This window comes from Aphelocoma coerulescens, chromosome 5, assembly GCF_041296385.1.
Source record: "Aphelocoma coerulescens isolate FSJ_1873_10779 chromosome 5, UR_Acoe_1.0, whole genome shotgun sequence".
NCBI classification, from domain to species: Eukaryota; Metazoa; Chordata; class Aves; order Passeriformes; family Corvidae; genus Aphelocoma; species Aphelocoma coerulescens.
In genome coordinates this window covers 56864843-56886384 of record NC_091019.1, presented here as the reverse complement: position 1 = coordinate 56886384, position 21542 = coordinate 56864843, and the positions used below count along the sequence as shown (strand labels likewise).

General features: G+C 37.0%; 1 protein-coding gene across 4 annotated transcripts in view; it reads right to left on the bottom strand.

Annotated features, from left to right (window-relative positions):
- The window catches only part of PPP2R5C (protein phosphatase 2 regulatory subunit B'gamma), a 77983-nt gene that overhangs the window by 37630 nt on the left and 18811 nt on the right, over nucleotides 1-21542 (bottom strand). Inside the window, exon 1 of one of the 4 annotated variants that reach the window (XM_069018281.1) lies at nucleotides 11097-11273. The exons of the other annotated variants lie outside the window; for them this stretch is intronic. Coding sequence (XP_068874382.1) covers nucleotides 11097-11190 — 94 coding nt within the window. The 5' untranslated portion in view covers nucleotides 11191-11273. Of the gene's footprint in view, nucleotides 1-11096; nucleotides 11274-21542 lie in introns of those variants that run through there. 4 annotated transcript variants of the gene reach the window in all.

Here is a 21542-nt window from a genome sequence, read left to right as displayed (position 1 = left end):
TGCTAACCCTGCTAACCCTACTGCTTGCTTTCTGTTGGATGCTTCTGAATGACAAAATAGGTGAACTTCATGACGACACTTGGAATAATCATTAACGGGTATCACAAGCTGGGTCATGTGTAGGCTTAGAGATAGATGACACAATAAATTACAAAACAGGAAGAAAAGCCGCCCCCCGGCTTTCCTGTGATTAAACTGGTATGTTTCACACTCTAACCTAAAGCAAATGCCCAGTCCTCATGCAGGAACTTTAGTTAAGTTATAAGCACTTCCTTGCTTGTCTGAAACAAATATTTATTTTGAAATTAACAAAAACTTCCATAAACCTTCCTTGATGACAACCCTGATTTAGTTTTCTAAATTCTCCACTCTATTTAAAGTTAGAAATAGGAAGGGTAAGTCTTTTTTCATAGGAAGAGCTTAAACAGCACAGGTCACACTGAGCTTGAGATACAAACTAAGGTCCTGAATGGCTGACCAACATTTAAAATCATCCCAAATTGTCACACATTATTTTGTAATGACATGCAAGAGTGTTTTCACCAGAAATCAACAGGGCTTTTGCGGTTTTCTTGAGATCAATTTCTTAATAGACTTCAATAGACTACAAGTTTATCTTTAGTACAGGTTTTTTTTGGTATGCAGTTGGGTTTTTTTTGGGGTGCTGTGGTAGGGTTTTTGTTTGGTTGGCTTGTTTTCTTGTTTGAGTTTTTTGTTGCTGTTGGTTTTGGGTTTTTTTGTTTGTTTTTTTTTAATCCACTGTAAAAAACCCTATCTTTCAATTCAGTGCATAGTTTTCCTCAATTTTTGGCATAAACAACCCTTTCTTAGTCCCACACCCTGTCAAACTTAGCTGCCTTGTGTGAGGGGATACAGGTAAAAGAAATGATCAAGCAGCATAGCAACAATGATTTGGTAAGAAAATAAAGAAATATATTTAGAACTAGGTCAGTAACTTGCTTAGATGTCAGTGCTGGCCATGTCAAATCCTAAGAACAACTATGAGTACTTCCCTGTTAGGAAATAAAAATTACTTTCCAAGCAAGCTAAGTTTTGACTCAAAGTAGAAAGCAAATTATGCCCATTTAAAAATCTGCTAAAATACATGCTTTCAACATTTAAGAAGGTTAAAGATGCTATATACCTGCACACTTGTCAAGAATTAAGTGTGGAATAATTTCCCATTTAACCCAAAAATTATTCCTGCACAATCCAACATTATTTTCCTCATATTTGTCTGAAAACAAGACATATTTGCTTCAGCAGATGTCTTCAGCCTCTGTCAAACTGATCTTCAGTCTCACAAAGGAATTCAGTAAGAACTGAAAATGTACCTATTGCTTAGCTGCCAGAAAAGCTGACATTCTGCTGATAATTTCCACTAGATTTCCACCCTTCTCACACAGCAGAAAGAATGAACTGCAGTATGGAATACAAGAAATCTGTAAATTTACAGGGCACAAACAAACTGATTGGCTGTATAAGCTATGAATCCAAGACTGACTCCCTGCTACATGTCCAGAAGTCCTGGACATGTTAAGACATCTCACTCCCAGCACATTTCCCCAAATACTCTATTCTATTTACATTTTCCCTTTTAAACAAAAGATTTAACGTGGAATGAAAGCAACTTGTTCTAATTTCTGCCATTTAGCTACAAACTTTAGAATGCTTTATTCTTTAAGATACATTAATGATTACTGAGTTTCTAATACATGAAGAGAGAAAGTTATGCAGTAAAATATATACGCTCAAAATTTTGCCTTTGAGAGGATGTGTTATATTCCAATTCAAAAGCCAATAAAATCTTAATTTTGTACTGGAACAAGAACAACTCTGTTTTTATAGCATGCAATTAACTTTAAGACAGTCCTCAAAAAAACTCTGTGCATCAATTTTTGGATTTTAAGACAGTTTATATAGAAGATTAGATGTAATAGGAGCAAAAGATACAGAAATATTCCGGGAATAGGTCAGAAGAAAGATTCTAGTGTTAAGACTAGTTTGTTTGGAAAATTTTTTTCAAGAAAAACTTACTGCACCCATTGACATCACATTTTTTTTGCAAGCTTTGATAATTTTGTTCAAGTTTTCTTTCCAACATGACTTGAATGAGCACAGGATACCTTTGAAACACCACTGACATTGTTATCCATTCACTTTAAATATAAAAGCAGTAACAGAATTTGGTTCTAGAGGCTGTGTGAAGTCACACAGCTGGTAGCTTTAATCCAAAATGCAAACTAAAAACCATCCATAAAAATCCCTAAAATGAAAAAGTGCTTCAAATTAATAGATTTCTAAAAACAACTAGAAAAGTCACAAAAGAACAATTTTAAAATTAGTTTTTAAATTTTACATTTAATGTATAATTTTTTCTTTGTGTAACTTACAAAGAAAATATTTACTACATAAAATTCACATCACTCTTAGTAACAAGAGCAATTATGAAAATTGACACAAACTGTCACTTCCACTACTGACAACAACCCAGACTCAGACCGCACCCTGAAGTTTAACTATACTTTTATAAAAGAAAGCTTAATTGGCAAGTTATAGCAGAAATGGTACCACATGATTTGATGTGCATTAAGTGGAATTGATTAGAGGATGTGCGGATGTGGCTTGAAAACATCATGCACCCAACATGCCATTTATCTCAGTTTTATCACTTGAGACAGGATGGTGCACACAGAGGGCAGGCACTGGCTCCGTGAGGCTGCTGAGACTCTGCTTTCACTGATAATGAGGTGTCCACCTTCGGCATCAAGGTTAGAGCATAAAAGCCACCTCCCCCAGATGAACATCCTGTCTGCATATGATGCAAATAATCCTGTATCTATTAAATATTGCTGGTGCTCACTTAAATTATGTGGTTTACACTGCAGTTTCAGTAGTTAACAGTATTTGATAGCACACAGTGATGCCTTAGGTTTGGAGAATTAACCCTGATATGCAAATGGACCAAACTTATAAAAGTGTGAAAAACCCGTGACCCAGCATCCATCTTGGGTGGAGGCTTTTTGACTGCCCAAGGTGTACCTTTGAAGGCCCTTCAAATAAATACCTGCTTTTATTCTCTTAAATCTTGTCTAGCCTCTGTTTTCAGGTAGCCACTTCAAGGCATCAGTTCAATGAATGAGCTGATTTTACGGAAGTCTCAATTAATTATTAGGAGCTTCAAACAGAAATGGAAAAAGAAGTTTTCCACAGAAACAGATGATACTTAACTTTAACCTTAAAATGTATTTCACAGCAACCATTACAAACCAGTATGAATAAAAATTTGAGGGCATACATTCTTGCTTCCTTGAAAGGGCATGCACATTACTCCATGAGTCAGTAAATGTAATGTAAAAATTCCAGCTGACTACCTTCCTATAATTTCCTGGTATTTTTAGCTCAACAAAAAGTCCCCTCTAGAGACATTTTACAGTCATGCCCTTAGATATTTTACATGTAGTGTGAACACTAACACCCTTATTGTTTCCAGCAGAAGAATCTATACATGCATTCTTCCTATGGGCAAGGGGTCTATAAAAGGTAAAACAACCCAACAAAGTCAAGAAAGGAGTGACAGAGAACAAAGAGTAAAAGCAGCAGCAACACTCTGATAGAAAGTGATGCATGGTGAAAAGTTAATAAGCATGTCACCATGTTAAAGGCAGCAGGAATAATAATTAAGCAACCTCCTTTAAATCTGTTCTTGGTCAAGTATTAAAAACACTCCCCCATGAGTTTCTTTGGTAGATACATTAAAAACCCATCAGTCTATGTCTGGCAATGTCTGAATGTCCTTCCAAAAGATCTAGCAAAACAGTACAAGAAGTAATACAATAAGAGAGTCATTTGTACCAATATCAGTCCTTTGATAATTCAGATTATCTTATACTAACAGATAAAAAACTTCTCATAATTTCATATATACAAGAGGCCTAGGTTCATTAAAAATAGAACTGCTGCTTGTCCTTGAGGAAGATGGCCTTGCTTTCTCCTTTTTGAGGCAACACTTCTAGAAAGAAACAGGGGATGGGTTTCAAAGCTAACAATTAAGTGTACAAGTCATTAAGCAATGTTAAAGAGCAGCAGTGGCTGAGTATTTTCTATGAGAAATTGGAAACTTTTGGCAAGATGGATGACTACGAACTCCAGGAGAGTCCAGGTAGCTTGGTAGGAAGGAACAGCCCGAACACAAGGTTGATACTGGTTCTCATCCCTTCAGGTTACCAAATTATAGTTCGCTAACAGGGGAGAAAAGGGAAGAACAAGCATTTTCATCTCCTTTAAATCTCAACTGAGGTTTAACCAAGTTATATGAGCTATTAGATCCAAACCCGACAACAACTATGACACACAAAGCAGGATAGAACATGTGTGCTGACCATGGGAAACCCCATTTATTGAATTGGCAGGGCTAAAAGAAGTTTTGAAGGTCTTTTGCATAGAAATACTTCCAAAGGTACAAACAAGCCTTCCATTTTAAATTTTAAATCTACTCATAGAGAATTAACACAATTCATCACTACTATGGAAGCATCTCTGAAGGAAATGAAGATGTCTCCTCTATGTACCTTTCCTCCCAGGAAGACTTTGCTCACTTCCCTCAACAAAGAGCGACTGTACCTTAAATGTTAACTGAATTTAACTAAGCTAAAAAAATAAAGAAAATTAAGATTTAAATAAACATACATCCCCAGACCAAGTAAGTTCATCATCCTAAAAATACCTACTTATGTGGAAGGTGCAAGATGCATGTGCAGGTGAGTATTACAGTTACAAAGAAAATACAAAAAGAATAAACCAGATTCATTTTCTGCTGCAGAATATACGAAGAGGAAAAAAACAGTATAATGAAAGGTGCCGTTGAGACTTTTAGGTATGCTTTTACAATCAGCATAGGCCAGTTTCAGAGTATAATAAAATATTAATACCCTACCCCCAAAATGGCAAACTCAGCATAGGTAAAGGAAATTATGCTTGAAATGTATCAAGTTCTTGGAAAGTATTAGAAAGTTGGTAAGTGCCAATTATCCTGGGACTTTTAAATTTTTTACATAATGTTGTTATAATGCAGGAAGATTACTACAAATGTTGTAAGGATGTGTTAGAAATGACGCCGTTCAACATTTTCATAAACACCACAGAAGATGAATAGCAAGGTCACACAGTTTGTTAAAAGCTGTACTAACTGTCAGTTCAAACTTGTTAAAAAAAATCTAGAGAAAAATCTCACAATACTGAGCAAATTAATTCAATCTATTAGATCTTTCCAAAAGCTGATAAATGTAAAGAAATGTGGGTGAAATAGCTGCCTGCATACATTTAATAATTCTAGCTTACTCAGAAGAGTTATGGACTGCTGCTGAGCTCCTAACTGAAGATTTAGAAATGAACAAAACATCCTTTTAGCATGCCAGTATTTTTAATACTGCAAGCAGTTCCAGTCATTCATCTTTAACAGTTTGCTAAAACATGGCAAGAATAATTTAAAACGCCATTAACACCACAACCTGAGAATTAACAGAGGTAAAAGTACTACTAATAGGCATGCTAGCACCAAACATATGAAAGTCTGCCTTAGTAACTACAGAGAAAAGACAACAGGAAAAGAGAGAGCTTACAGCAAGAATATTGCTCTTTGAACTTAAAAAAAAAAGTACTTTAAAATTGATATTTTAAGTTACAGCAAGGCCAGTCATTTTTTGGTCCCACAAGCACCAAAGAATGACAGAACCATAGAATAATCTTCACCAGAAGGGACAGTCGTTCCTGCTAGTCTAATCCCCCACTACATAAACCCAGCTGCTCTCAGCACTGTCCAGTCAAACTACCTCCAAGCACAGAGATTTCACAGCCCCTTCTGGAATCTTGTTCCAGCTTTTAACCAATGTTATGGTGAAAATATTTTCACCTTGTGTACAATTGCAATCTCCAGTGTTTGCAAACTCATATTGCTTACTTCTCATTCATTTACTGTGGATGTCTGAGAAGAGCCTGGCTCTGTGCTCTACACCCTCCCATCAGTTAGTCAAAGATCAAATCTCCCCTTAACCTTCCTTCCTTCAGGCCAAACAAATCCAGTTCTTTCAGCCTCCTTTGTACATCATGAGGTAAATGGTTACTGTTCTTCATGCTGAGTTTGGTCTGTACTACTTCTGAAGTGCGAGCTTTGGGCTTTGCTCCCCTTTAATTACAAATGGATAATTTTTTATTCTTATTTTAGCTCAGATACAATTCCTGCAAAGCAACAGTCTAGCAACGGTTTTTAGCAAGTGTGGTTAGACAGAAGTATCTTCAGGTCAATTATTTTTCCAGACAAAGAAACACACGATGGATTCTTTCTAAAATGAAAGACTTTTTCCTTTAAGAAAAAGCAACGATCTTTCATCACCTTTGAGGAACATGCAAATTTCTACCGAAATACTCAGATATTTACATCACAACAACACTACCACTGACATTTTTGCCCTGGAGAACACTATATAAAGATGGAAACTGAACTACCTTCCGTGATCCCTCACTCAAGATGAATATATACAAGGAACACAGAAAAAATGTACAAAGTTAACATCACATCATCTTTGAAAAAAAGTCAAAGCATCTCCCACAAAATCTAAAGTAACTTAAAAAATGACAAGTAAAATCTCTCAAAAAACATTTGCTGCTCTGGAAGGCAGAGGAGAAGGATGGACAACGAGATATTTGAAATGTTACGGCCTACAGGAAGCATCAGTTTGAGTTAACAAACTATCAGGGTGTTCTCACCCTTCTTCCCACACAACTTTCAGTACGTCTTGCAAAACATCTTGAAAATAATTTTTGAAAAGCATGAACAGACACTACCAGTTCCAGCCAGTCAGCAACTAAGCCATTAAAGTAACCTTTACATTCTGCTAATTCTGCCATTGCAAATCAGGACAGTTTTATATGTCTTTTGTTCAAATATTTGTCTTGAGTTCAGGAAAACATTGGCATCTGGGCTACTTCTACACTCTGATAAAACAGTATTAAGAGATTTTTCTTATCAACACTGAACTGTATTCCTAATGAAAAACGTTTGCTCCTCTGAACATTCATATTCTGCCTACAGAATTAATTACTATTATTTTCTACCTGTTACTGCACTCTGTCCTACAGTTATGGTTTTGAGCAGGACAACACTCAACAGTAAATATGAACTGGTAACTCTGAAGTCTAGTGACAAATGTTTACTGTTTGTCCTAATCCATGCTGCTTTTACAGATACTTCCTCTGCTTGAAGTGCTGAGACGGAAATCAAAATGTTTCCTTTCCCCAAGCCTCACCTTGTTTATGTGGTTCCTCCTGTCAGGGCCTTGACTGCACTTCCATCACCCTAGGGCTTCAGCTTCCAGAAGGGCTCCATAAGGAGGGACTCATCCTGAAAACTCTGCTTCCCTCCTTGCGGTAAAAATGCTAAATGCATAATGCCTATTAACCCTCTGTGCTGTCTTAATGTCATCTTGATAGCTAGTGCCCTGTGGATGTATAAAGATCCTAAAGGAGCTCTCCATGCAGGTGAGTTCCTTTAGCTACATTTGTTTCACAAGGTCAAGTCTTTATCCAAGATCACAAACCACAGTGGTTATTCCATGGCTGTAACAGCTGCTTGAACTGAAACTGTAATTTTCCTGGAAGCATTCTATCTTTCCAATACAACTAAGTTTTCAGTTTATGATGATAATCAGTGACAATCAACTCAACGCTAACATTCAGCTACCTTTGTACTCTAGAAAGACCAATGCAGCAGTAGCATAACTTGGACCCCCAGGAAAGCCTGTTGCAGATGGAGCAACCAAAGACTCACTACCCAGCAGGCCAATCACTCTCACTGAGCCAGTGTTTTCAGCACAAGCAACCAATATACATCAATGGTGCCACACCACTTGCATTTAGTGTGGATTAGGCTCTTTTGGTGCTTGTTATTTTCCAACAATGGGTCAAAAATCACGTTCTCCATTTATGATTTCTACACGCTGCTCTCTAACAACTGCCAACAGTCTACAGTTGTGGCAAAGGGCACAGTCTTGCAGTACCTAAATGAAGGAAGGAGAGCAGCTATACTGATACTGAGCAGGGTCAAGTGCACAGTGAAGAGGGACACACCAAGCTGGGTAGCCAACACACCGGGATCCAGATCACTGAGGCGTATGACAGGACAACCATATGGCTGCAACCCAGCTGAGGCAACAACCAAAGCCATGGGCCTGAGCTTAAAGACAGCTCCTTAATCAAAGGGGAACCCCAACAAGACTCCCAGCTGTTTCCACAGCAGCCTAAGTCAGGATTACATGGCTGCACCATACTCAAGATGACTGAGCACCGGCAGCCAAATGAACTGCAGGAGGATGGGATGTTTGTGGCCGTGACACCTCCTATCCTACAAGTACCTACTATTCCTTCTTTTGGTGATGTTGCAGATACCAATGTCAGCAATGGCAATCAGTAAAATTCTAACATTCTTATTTCCTATTCACAAGACTTTAATGTAGTTTTTAAAAAACACCTGCATCTGTTTTTCCAATTGTGTTGTTTCAGCAAAGCTGTAAGCAACCCAGACAACAAAGCTGCCTACAGTTCAGGATGCACAGGAGAAAGGTTCTGATCTGGCATGATATCAGAGCTAGCTGAAAATTTCCTTTTTGTTCTGAAACATTACATTCTGCAAACATTACAGGTACAGAAATTGCTTTGGAATTTATTTTAAAAGTAAGATTGCAATTTTTATTTTCAAAGAAGCAAGGTTTCACATTTTTTTTAGAAGCAGGACTGAGTTCAAATATGGTAGCTACATCATCTCAAAATTTTAAAGATTTTATGAAACTGGTGCTTAAGAAATAGTTCTTCTATTTCAACAAACTGTATCTATGACAAACACCCAAGGGGCTTATGGCCCTACCTCTCCCGCCTTGACCTTGAAGTTTTAGCTCTTACAGTTGCCAAGAGGAGCACTTCTACTAGAAATTTAATCCTATATTACAACAGACGATGCAAAAGGACAACTGTAAAAGCAGCATGCATTGGAACAAACAGTAATAACATGTCAGTAGCCTTCAGAACTACCAGTTAATTTTTAATGCCATTAATTTTGTATGTATTGTTCTGATAGGCTTCATTTTGGAAGGATCAGTACTGGTAGCACCAGCGCAGCTGGCGACATGAGGTACCCACAAAAAACCCAAAGGAACTTCTGCACACATGTATGTATGTATGGAAGAGATGTTTTGCTCTCCCAATGTCAAAAAACCCCTCTGGGCTATAATACCAGAGACCCATTTTATTTCCTGCCACCTGAAAAATGAAAAACAAACAATCACCCAGTTATTCTTTAATTGCTTACAAGAAAGTCTACTCTCATAAGCCATTAAAAAACTGAAACCAATGAAACAGAAAAAAAACCATACCACCCAAAGAAAGCCTTAAACCACAAAACCCTTTAACCTCTTATTTATTACTGTATTATTCAGTGCACCAAAAACAGGTCTTGGGAAAGTAAATTTCAGAACAGTTTCTCAAAATTCATTGTTTCCACTATTATGTATTTCATTGGAGCAAAGGCAGGATAGGAAGTTCAATGACAAGAACCTTGTTACCATATTGAGACAAAGGATTAAGGACAATCATTGCAATATTTCATCATTCTGACTCCAATCTTGGTTTGTTTTCCTAACTTGCACCTTTAAAAGATGGTGCTTTTCCTCTTCCAAAAGGCAGCATCTAAATTAAGATGATTTGTGCAGAGTGAAAAGCAAAGGCTTGTCCACAGGTCAGGCAGTTCCATTTATATTCTCTTGACAACAAGCATAGTCCCCTTATTTGAAATCAAAGGAATTTTACTGCATTTCTTCCCAGTCACAGATCAAAACTAGTTTTCTAGAATTCATCCGTTGCCACTTCAGACAGAGAAGGATATGGCTCTTTTAAAAGGTAAAGAGAATTCATAATTTTTAAATACCTGAACACCCATGCTCCTACTTAAAGGAACAGACTTCTGAACAGTTGGGGTTTTATAAGCTTCCAAAGCAAAATTTTTTCAATGCATGGAGTGTTAATAATAAAAAAAAAAATCTTTCCAGTACTAACATCTAGCCTATGCCAGTGAAAGCTGAGATGCAAAGGTAATTAAGAACGGTATTAGCTATGTTTCTTGCATATAAATACCATTGTTCAAGGTGTGCTCATCCCAGCTAATACATGTTCTGCCTTCATAAAGTTCTAAACCAGAACCACCCTATGGAAGATATTAAAAAAAAAAAGGCACTGGTTGGTTAAGAGCCAGCTAAAAAAATACACAAAAAACCATCATCACAATGCAAAATTTTACTGAGTAAAAAAATACAAAACAAGAGATACACACTCAATATTATAAAGAAGTGTCATACCAACATGTATTTTCAAATTATATAAAATGTAATTTGCAATCCACTAATTCTATAAACCCAAAAGAATGTATTATGTGAAGAAACTGAACATTCAGAACCGCACAACACAGTAGGCACATAAAAGCTTCCTTGTTAAAGCCAAACCACATCTCTTCTAGGAAATGCCTTCTAAATACATAAAGGATATTTTCATAGTAAGTGTCACATCTCTTCCCCCTCCTTCCTCTCCGACAACACTTCCAATTCTTTTACAAGCTGCAGTGCACTTTAAGGGAGCTCTATCTGAACAATTCAAACAAAAGAAGGCTTTGAAGCACACTAAAGGTTTGACCTTATTCTACAGAAACGGTATAGGGATAACTTGGCTCTTCCCTCCCCCCTCAGTACCTTTCTGGGGTAGTGACTTCACATCCTTTGACATCAGCACAGCTTGGAAGGGGGATGGGAGAGTTACGGCAGAAAGCTGTAAAACCTGCTTTTAACTATGTATGCAATGCCTCCACGAATTCTTAAATCTTCCCCAAACACATTTAATAGAAAATGGGTTTTGCTCTCCGCTGGTTTTACTGCGGCTGTAACAAACCGAGAGGGACTGAGCTACAAAGGACTTCCTGCTCCCCTTCTCCGAGCTCCACAATAGCCATTTATTCGTTCGTCAGAGGGTCTCGATTCACTCTCACACGCACAATAACTCACCTCTAATATGCAAAAGGGCCACGGGCTGGAACGGCCCATTGGAATTGGCTGCGTCAACCACCATCCTGCTGCCAGCTCTGTTACATGTCAACATCTAGGCTCCAGCAGGCACGGCACTGTATTCCTTAAGGCAAGAAACCAGCCTCCATTTTAGTTTAAAAAAAGACAGAAACTGAAGCGTTCTGCAGCTGGAGGGAACTGGCTGGAGAGTGATGTCAGCGGGCGGGAGGAGCCCTATTGGCCGACGGCAGCAACTTCAAATGACACCGAGGAGGCCGCGAATGAGCGCGGCCGGTGCGGGGCTCCCCCCGCGCCCGCACCGGCCCCGGCCCCGCGCCGCCCGCGGCAGGGGCGGAGCGGCTGCGGAGATGACGGGTCTGCTGCTTTTGGGTTTGGGTTTCTTATTATTACCAGGATGATCTCACTGCTGCTGTTGTACCCCCGCCCCCTCAATAATATTCAGCAGCACCTGCTAGAAAGAGCGCATGTATTTTTATTTTCCTCTTTCCTTAGCCTTTCCTTCAGTAAGGTTTCCCAGGATCACCAAACCGATGTTCAGTTTAACCGTGGAAAAACACAGCATCGAGGGTAACATTTACAACTTTAGCTTCCAAAGGCCATAGCAAAAGGTAGGTAGTTCACAGTAAAATACAGGTCCTTGGATTATTATTGGTTATTTAGAAATATAAAACCTCACAAGCATTCCATGAACTGCTTTATCACTGGTTGCTAGTATGTACATTATGAATAGATATACATACATATGACAAGCAGATGAAAACCTCATGTTTCATGCTGAATATTTCTTTCAATCTAGAAATGGACCAGAATACTTCTTTTAATCTAGAAATGGATCGGCCTTCAGTTTAGGTTAATGTTGCTAAATTTGGATTTTGCAAAATACTCGTTTTCCTTTCTAAAAAGATCAGTAATTATAAAAAACTTTTTAAACTATTACTGAAAAGGAAAGGACTAAGAAGCAATATATAGGCATACGAAAAAGAGTTTTGCTGCATAATCTCAGAAGTATAATAAAAAAAGCACTGTATAACAATTTCTGAACTTATTAGTTTGATTATTTAAGGTATTTACAAAAATACCTGTGAGCACCCTTTTTTTCATCATGTGAGACTTGCACACTTATTTTTACAATGAGTTATTTGAAAGACCATTTTGTCTGCTTGGAGTGATGTTCAGAGAAATCGGCACAGTTACTTGTTACTCTCCACATCTATCGTTCTCCCCAAATACTGTATGTCCCATATAGTGCAAATAAGTATGTAGATTACTTAATCTATGACACTGTCCTAACTTATATCTACTCAAAAAAGAAAAGAAAAGAAAAAAGAAAAGGAAAAAAAAAGTGCACATCAGAAGAGACTTTTCCATTAGGTAATTTGCTGATGAAAATTTGAAGTAAAAACAAATTATAGGGCATATGTGTACCTGGTTAGAAAAATTACATCACACTACAATAATACACTGTCAAAGGTGAGTTAGTGCTGTAATGAATATTATTCAATTGCTGAAGGGAAAAGACTAACTGGGATATAAAAAAGAAGAATATCATCCATAAGAAATCAATTGGACTTAGTGATTGCTGACAAGGCCAAATTTAAAGTAGTACATCCTGGATGTAAACATGATGAGAAAGCCCAAAGACAACAAATCTGTAAAATATTACTTGGCTAAAAAAAAAAAAAAAAAAAATAAAGCTCCTCTGTTTGATGTGGTGTGGATTGTTTGTTGTTGGTGTGTTTGTTTTATAAATAGAAGGGACTTGACTGAGAATATCCAAGTACTTGAAAGAATAATTATGGAGGTGGAAGGAATTAATTATTCTACATTCACTACAAAAAGTAAATGCATCCTACCTCAAGGAAGAATAGGCTAGAAATTAAATAAAATCCTCTCACAATAAGCACACTGAAACAAAATAAAAGACTGAAAGCTTTCTAGTAGTTTGAAAAATCACCAAACATAATGTGTAACATAAATGTAGTTGATCCTGCTTTTGACAACATCAAAATGAACCACATGAACTTTTTAAACCTTTTCTTTAAGACTACAGAGATTCAAATCCTTTGTCCTTACAATCTAGGCAAAACCAGGGAATGTGTATCCTCAAAAACTTTTTTATCTATCCCTTGAGTATACCTTACAATCACAGAATCATCAAGGCTGGAAGAGACTTTTAAAATCACCAAATTCAATGTGAGTTTCAGCCTTATAAAACGAAAAGCTACCATAGAGATATGCCTTTAAAAAAACCTAGACTGAAAAATAAAACCAAGACTGACCTCAAACAAGGTTTTCTACAAGATTTTGATGTATGAAGGAAAAAAACTAAACAACTTGAGTAATTTTAAGAAATATTTTCACATGCAGGATCTTGTAGCAAATTCTGGGGTTTTTTCCCATCTTAAAGCAGAATTAGATTATTTTATAGTAGTAAACCACAGTATGAAGCATCAAAAATTAGGTTTAAAATTCCAGTTTATCTGGTAACCATACATTTAAGAACAGTTGCTCTATCACGCCTCCTTTGTACTCATGTCTTTGCTTTCTTTAATGGTCAGCTGCTGCTTCTTTCTCTCTGGAACTCCTTGCAAAGATTAAATGGCCAGGAAGGCTGCTGGTCCCCAGGGACACAATTTAACAACAGACCAAAAAGGGAACATTACTTTAGTTACAGTGCCATTTCCCAATTTACACATCCGCATGGCTTTCATAGTTGAAGGTTCATTAGCAAATTTTAGGTAATGCTTTAAGAGTCAAGCCCCCTAGAAAGCTCTTCATTAGAGAGAGTAAATGTGACATTCACAGCACTAGCACTTCTACTGGCAGAACACTCAGTCACATTCAGTAAGTTTTCTCTTGCAGAAAACACATACCCTGTTCTCATTTCTTCCTCTTTGTTGGACTCTGTTAGGTCTGAGTCCAGTACTTAGTAAACCACTGAGAAACTGGTTAAAACAGCCATTATTCAGTGTACTTCTGGTGTAATTCTGACAGGGCACTAGTGGAGCTGAAGTACTTCGATCTTTGTAAGACTTTCTGCTTTTTAACATCTGCAGTCTTCTCACCATTGTACAGAGAGATTGAGAGTACATTCTACTCAGGAGGTTTGTATACCCTCTCTTTGTTTCAGTCTTAAAATATTTGATTTGCCACTGAAGGAAAATATTTACTTAAGTTGAATTATTTTGTGCAACTTCATTTGGGAAAAAATTGCAAAGAAAATTGAGTTAGGAATTGACTTCTTAATGGAAGGGAAAGAATATTAGTGCAAGTGGAACAGAGCTAATGAATATCAATGGAAGGAAGAAGAGCTTACTTTAACAAATTTATGAAGACATTTCTGTTGCAAGAAAATGAAAAACAGTATTAACTTCAGCTATCCATTTTTAGAATTAAAGGAATAAAAAACCATATTGACAGCATAGTGAAACTGTAGCTATTATAGGTTTCCTCTGAACCCTGCTCATCAGTTCTAACTTTCCAATGATGGGAATGAAGGAAAAATCCTATAAAGTTCTCAGGATATAACTGTGTAACTTTTTAGAATTATAGAATGGTTTTGGTTGGAAGTGACCTTAAAGGTCATTTAGTTAGGATCCAGCACTATAGCTGATGAATACTCTTTACACTTGGAGGCGATGTACCACTTTTTCAAGAACAAACATTCCATTTGGGTTGTTGATTTTAAAAACAACCACCCACCCTGCTTCTCATCCCCCCCACAACACACACAGCAAATTCACCTGCCCAAAGGTTGCCTTTATTTCCATTCTACACCACCTACTATTCTAACTGACAGTGACAGAATCAACAACATAATTAAAATTGCACAAACTTCTATTGACATGAAGTCACTTGGGTTGGTTACCTCTCAGACTATATGAGTTTTCATTTTTTGATTGAGAGAGGAAGAGAGTGTATTTAGTCTGAGCTCTAAGGTTACTAAAGGCATAATTCCACAAACTGCTGAAATTGCTATTCCTCATCAACCTAAGACAGCCTTGTTGCAGACTGCTTCAGGCCCCTTCCTGCACTCCTCTCTGCTTTACATTTGAAAATATTTTGCTCTCATCTGCTTCAGTGGTCATGAGACCCACAGCTGAGTTGGTGCAGTCCCCTAAGCGACAGAAAGCCACTTTATTGTCAGGTTAGTTTTCTGCTAACTTAGACTGTGTTCCATGGCAGGTAAGCTGAGCTAAACCTATAGGAGCTACTGCTGCAAACCCCTCTCTTCTGAGGCACAGGTGCCCAACTGTCTGAAATTGCTGTACACAGGTTTGTGCAGCTCCATGGCTGAATCAGGTTAGGAAACTGAGCAGAGTTAAAATAAGAAAAGGGTGAGTTTGAGCCATGTTGATTCCATTATCTGGCCCACCAGACAGACACCCAAAAAAGGGACAGGAATAAACATGACTTGCTTTTTCTGGTAGGAGGAATATAGTTTACTTTTCCCCACTCCAATTACAGCCTACACAACACATACATAAATGATGTCAAAGAAAATGTGGGTCTCATCACAATCGTGAACAATGAGTTACTCAAAGACAGTAACTTTGTTTTAGAGAAGGAAAGGTACTGGATACTACACATTCTGGAGGAGAAACCATAGCAGTAGGAAGGATATGGGCTTCTCCTACTAGGTTCTGACTCAATTCCAAAGGACAGCCAAGAGGAAACTCTTCAAGGAAACAGAGGCTGTGAACACCATGCTAATACCTAGCTATCAAGAGAAACACAGAGATAAGAAAAAATCCTTACCTGGATAAATGAAAGGCATATGAACAATCCATGCAGCTTCCTTAAAAAATTCCCAAGACTGAAGCATGGCAAAAGACAATTCCTCATTGAAAAATTGACAGTATTTACTCTTTCTAGTACAGCAAAAATCAGTTAAAAGAGAAATTGGTAAACGTCTGCTGCTGACTGGATTTCCTGTCTCTATCTGGATTTCCAAATATTTGCATGGTCACTGTAGCACACAGGTTCAACAGTGCCAAGTTTTCCTTCAACCAATCTTGTATACTTAAGTAGTTTTGTAAGTGGGGGTAGGGAGAAAAACCAGTAGATATTGGTTGAGCTCAGAAAGCTGTACAACACAAAATCATTACCTTAAAAGAAATCTATTTTAAAATTAGCATCTGGTACCAAAACCTAACTCCTAGGCCAGATTGCGGAAACTCATTTCAGATACTGGCACACTTTTAATCAAGCCCTATGCAAAATCCACCAAAATAACACCAAACTCAGTGCTGTCTGTGGCTCTATTACACAGGTCACACATACCACTTTAAAGAAACAAAGTGTAAAAATTACATTTAAGAGTAGAAATTTGAGACCATGCTAGTTATCCAACAAACACTAATTGATATTTATGTGTGTAAATTCAATGTTTGATCTGTCGAGGTCTTAAGAAGAAAGAAGTTCAGTGCAGCAGCAAAAATGTATAGATCTGATTATAATGAGGATCTATGCAATGGAACGAAATGTTCCTTTTGTAAATGAAGGCATAATAAAAGACATTTTAAGAGAGATCTAAGCTGAATTCAGAGACAGGTTAGAATCTAGAAAATAAATGCCACATTTTAAATCCTATTTTCATGGATTCTATCCAAGCTTTAGTGGAAACAAGTTTGGTAGGAAATGCTGCCAGTGACAGATGTAGTGCATTCTTCTAACACTTTCAGCTGCTGACTAATGAGTAGGTGTTTGATAGGGCAGTTGAAATGAAAAACGGCTCATTAATCCAAGCCTATGATTTAATGTAAAACTAGTTGAAGGAAAAAAATTCACACACTCAAGCGAAGTATTTTTCTCTACTACCTTTTTTTTTTGGTAGTTCTTCATTCACTGGCTAACATGCTTCTTAATCTTTAAAATGCTACATAGCAATACAGACTGGATAATTTCTAAAGAGTTTAATATTAGTTATTTTATAACCATTAACATTAAAATATTTACTCATTTGATAGATGTTATTTTCCTGGATGAACACCAAACAATTGCTAGTTTTGGGTTTAAGAAATGTATATGCTTAGCACACACATTTTAGTAATTATTTTAAACATTTAAAAGAAAAAATCGGTACAGGAAAGTCTGTTTACGCAATACTGATAATGCTTTTAAGATCAAAGTTCAAGGACAAGTTGCTAAAGTAACAGGACAAAGAGCCTCCACAGTTCCTTCACATAATACATACATTCACTGACACAACCATACTGATATAGGAAAGAACAAGCTTCTGTAGTATTTTCCATGAGGGACTTTTTGTTTCAATAAATTAAATACAACACTGGGATGTCAAAAAAACCTATAAAAGCATGAACACAGGACCAGAAGGACAGCATTTAGCATACTCACTCCACTGTAGGTCACATACAAGGGAGAAGAGAACGATCTGTTTCACAAAACTGCATTCGTTGATGTTTTACATGAGATTTGTTTTGTCTCAGTGGTTTGTCTTTTAAATGAATTATGTATTAGGGCAAATTATATTTTATAGCAGCATTATCTTGTTTAATCTATCATCGTACTTTGCATAACATACTTTTAGCTAAACAGAGATGCTACCACCTTGCAGCCGGACACAATTCCTTAATTGCCATGCACGCACATAAGAAGTGCAATTACACTGGAAAGGCCAAAGTACTGAGTATTTGTTCTCTACATAAATTACAAGTGGCAGGAGTAGGTTTCTGCAATGAAAGTGATCTTAAACACTGAGATCTCAAATTTCAGCAGCTTGTAAGAAAAATGCTCCTCCAAACCTCAAAGCAGTCCATTAGCACCCCGATTCTCATAAATTCAATTACATTGCACATGTCCAGTCAGTCTCTTTTGTATAACAAAAATAGATGCTAGTTTTAAACGAACAGGTAACACACACTGCTTAAGTTTAAACTTAAGTAATCCAATAAGAGTGTGTAGAAATTAACAACATACATGGTGGAATTTCTCTGCTGTACCGGGAACAAAACTTGACTTGCTTTCTCATTTACTTGCTATCAGTTTTGCTTACTTATCTGCGCTCTGCAGTTGACAAAAACACACAATAAGTTTACATTTCTGACCTCTTGAGAAATTCTCACTTTTTCCTCCTTTCTCATGGTTTCATCAGTTTTACCAATCAAAATTTGGTACAATTGTTTTTTTAGTTGTCAGACTCAAACTAGAATCACTTCTTCTGCAATTTTGATTCATCAGACTTTAATATTGTACAGACGATGAAAACAGAGCCATCTCCTAGGCAGCCATTTACAACTTAAAAACATTAGGAAAGATTTAATAATGCTTGCCTCCCTATCAGAGTCCTGTATCAGAGGCAGACAAGTTGAGACACCACCCTGATGTTCTTTTACACAGAACAGAGTCAGAATTTGGCAGAGCTCTGAAGTCTCTACTTGAATAAAACAAGACCCATGCTCTCTGCATGAAATGTGCTCAGAAAAATGACCTGTCATGTTCATTTCTTTTCCACCCCCTCACTTTTATTGGGTGGGGTTTTTTTGGTTGTTTTTGGGTTTTTCAAATAGATATGACTAATAGTACCTCTAACGTTGAAACAATGCTAAAGCAGAAACTGACATCACCAGATCAAAACCAGGACTGATCAAAATGGCAAGATCTTCAACAACAAAATACCAGAATCTGTTTAATCCTATCACATGCAGATATTCTATTTCAAAAAACCAATTCTGTACTTCTCAGCACTAAAAGTCAGTACGTATGTCCACAGCTGTCAATATAGCTAATTTCTTCCTACCTTGATAAAAACCTTTGTAAGAATATTGTATCCACATTTTTGAGCTCAAAAGTCCAACTCCAAAAGGTAAATAGTAACTTCTAAAATAAATTCAGAACTGTATTTGAAAATAAAAGCTGATGTCCAATCTCCATCTTTAAGATCACATCAAACAATTTTCACTTTTATCTGAAAAAAAGCCCAAAACCCCAAATAAAACCAGCAAAAAAATCCAATCCCAAACCCACAAACTAAATCACAACACTTCATCCAAGAGGCCTTTATATGGCTATAAAAGGATTTTACCCAGCTTTTAAAAAGTATATACAGAAATGCTACAAAAAAGTGTATTTTTGAATCATGCCCAAATTTACAAATGCATGAGTAACATATGTTCATTGGGAAAATTTGCAACATTTCAGAATATTAAGTAGTACTGACTTATTTTTTTCAAATTCGTTATTCTAGAACTGACAGAGAACATTTTTTTAATGAGTATTACTTGAAGGTTAAAGTTAGATTTGTGACACAACTGTAGTTGACAGTGCATAAAACATTTTATCCTAGTTAGGGTGTCTAAATACTATTTTTAAAAATTCTCATTGCGGCATTTTCTTACATATTGTAAAGATCCAGACCACATCCTTAAAAATCTCACCACTTTGTACAAAGTTATCTCTATTTTAGTTTACTACATTTACTGTTTACTAAAATCAGCACATTCTTGCAAAATAACATGTACAAATACAAGTACATTCACCTGTTTGCACAGTTAAAAATCTCATTTACCATGAAAAAATTACTCAGTGTAACAATGAATTCAAGCTTCTTGCATAAAGCTGAACAAACTCCTTCAGTGTGTCAGTGGTCAGGTATGCACAAGCTTGGATATGCTACATTTTAAGTATATTTACATAATAATACTGAACACTTAAGTGGTTTATTTCATACAGAACATATTTTTTAAATTTTAAACAATTTTCACAGTTTACAGAATTCTAATATTTTATATTTAATATACTAGTTTTAACATATTCTAAATTACAAACTGCTTTCTTAGGAAACCAAAAATGTAGAAACTGGTAAGTTTCTCAAGGCTGAGGCTGAAGCATCCTTTGCCTTTGCCATCCTTTGCCATTTATATTTGATACAATCAAAGCACTAACCTGCAAGCTTTCAGACCACAATAAAATAAAACACACCTTTAAGTCCAGTAAGTAATTTTTTCCCAATAAACAACTTAGAGCAAAAATCAATTTTCTGTAACTTAAGTACGTGTACTACCAATGTTAGCTAACAAGGGGAACTGCATAAGCAGAAACCAACACAGCACAAGTTTGTTGGCACAGAATTTTTCTTTTTTTGGTGAAAAGAGGTAAGATGTTTTCAATATATTTGACACTGCTCTGAAGGCACTTCTCTCGAGATACTTATGGGTTATCTGTGGGCAGACAAGCTACCTGTTCTACCCAGCTAAATGAGGCTGCACTGCACTGTGCTGCAGGGAGCTTCACTAGCTTGCAGCTTTGCTAATACGCGGATCTTGATGTTCCACAAACAAATTACATCAGAGACTTCTCTTTTCTACGTTCAGCTCTATTCTTAGAGCCTCTTAATTCATAATCTATTTCCTTTTCTTTGTGCATTATCTGAGCTATCCTGCTCCTCCACTTCCTGGATAATCTGAGGGTGCGTAACACTAATCATAAGTTGCTCCAATGAACACAAATCATACCACACTAATACCAGTCACCAGGGAAAATATGCTGGTATTTCCAGAAGCTTATCATCAGCACTTTTGTGCAACACCCAAGAGAAAGTTTGCAGCATGCCTGAAGATCAAAACAGTATTTCTTAAATACGAAATCTTGATGGAAAACCACCTTGGCAGCTCCTCCTTTCCCTCCCACTATTTCAAGTGATCTGCTGACCTCATCTCCAGACCCACAGTGCAGAAGAAAGGTGGTTATCTCACCAATACTACAGGTCATTTAGAACTTACCAGTGACAAGCTTTCACATCTCTAATATGGATCTTTATGTATACAAAGAAAACCTCATTCTATATTTTGTGCTTAAAATAATGTCTTGTGTAAAGTGTATCACACCACAATGCAACATTTGTAAGAAAATACACAACTCTTTCTCTACTACCAACAAAAGAAAGGTTCCCCTGGTACTGTAGCCATAGAAATACAGCCACCTGTTATAAGTAACAGGAGTTTGAAAGCCGGTTAAGCACAGCTAACCTGAAGGAATACTATGTTCTTCCCAGCACTTCATAGAAGTCAAACCTGTCTTAATCATTTCAGTCCTTTAAATTACAGCCTACCAGTCCAATTTAACTCCTGTCCAGAGACAGACATTAAACAATACACTTAAATATGTCCAAAAAGAAAGCTTCCCAGGTTCACTTGACCCACTAAACGTGCATTAAGTCACGTATCTGTATCTTTCAGAGGAACAGCATGACTGGCCAACAGTATTCTCAGCAACCCTAACAGGCTGGAATTACATCAGGAGTAAGCACATGCAGTGAGCAGCACAGCCATTACGCAGACACCATGAGACTGGGTACAGCTTGATACTAAAGCTACTACTACCTGTACTAATAAAAGGTGGCAATTACTAACCCTCACTAGATCAACAAGTGCACCAGTGTTCCATAACAAAGCTTGGCCCTTGACA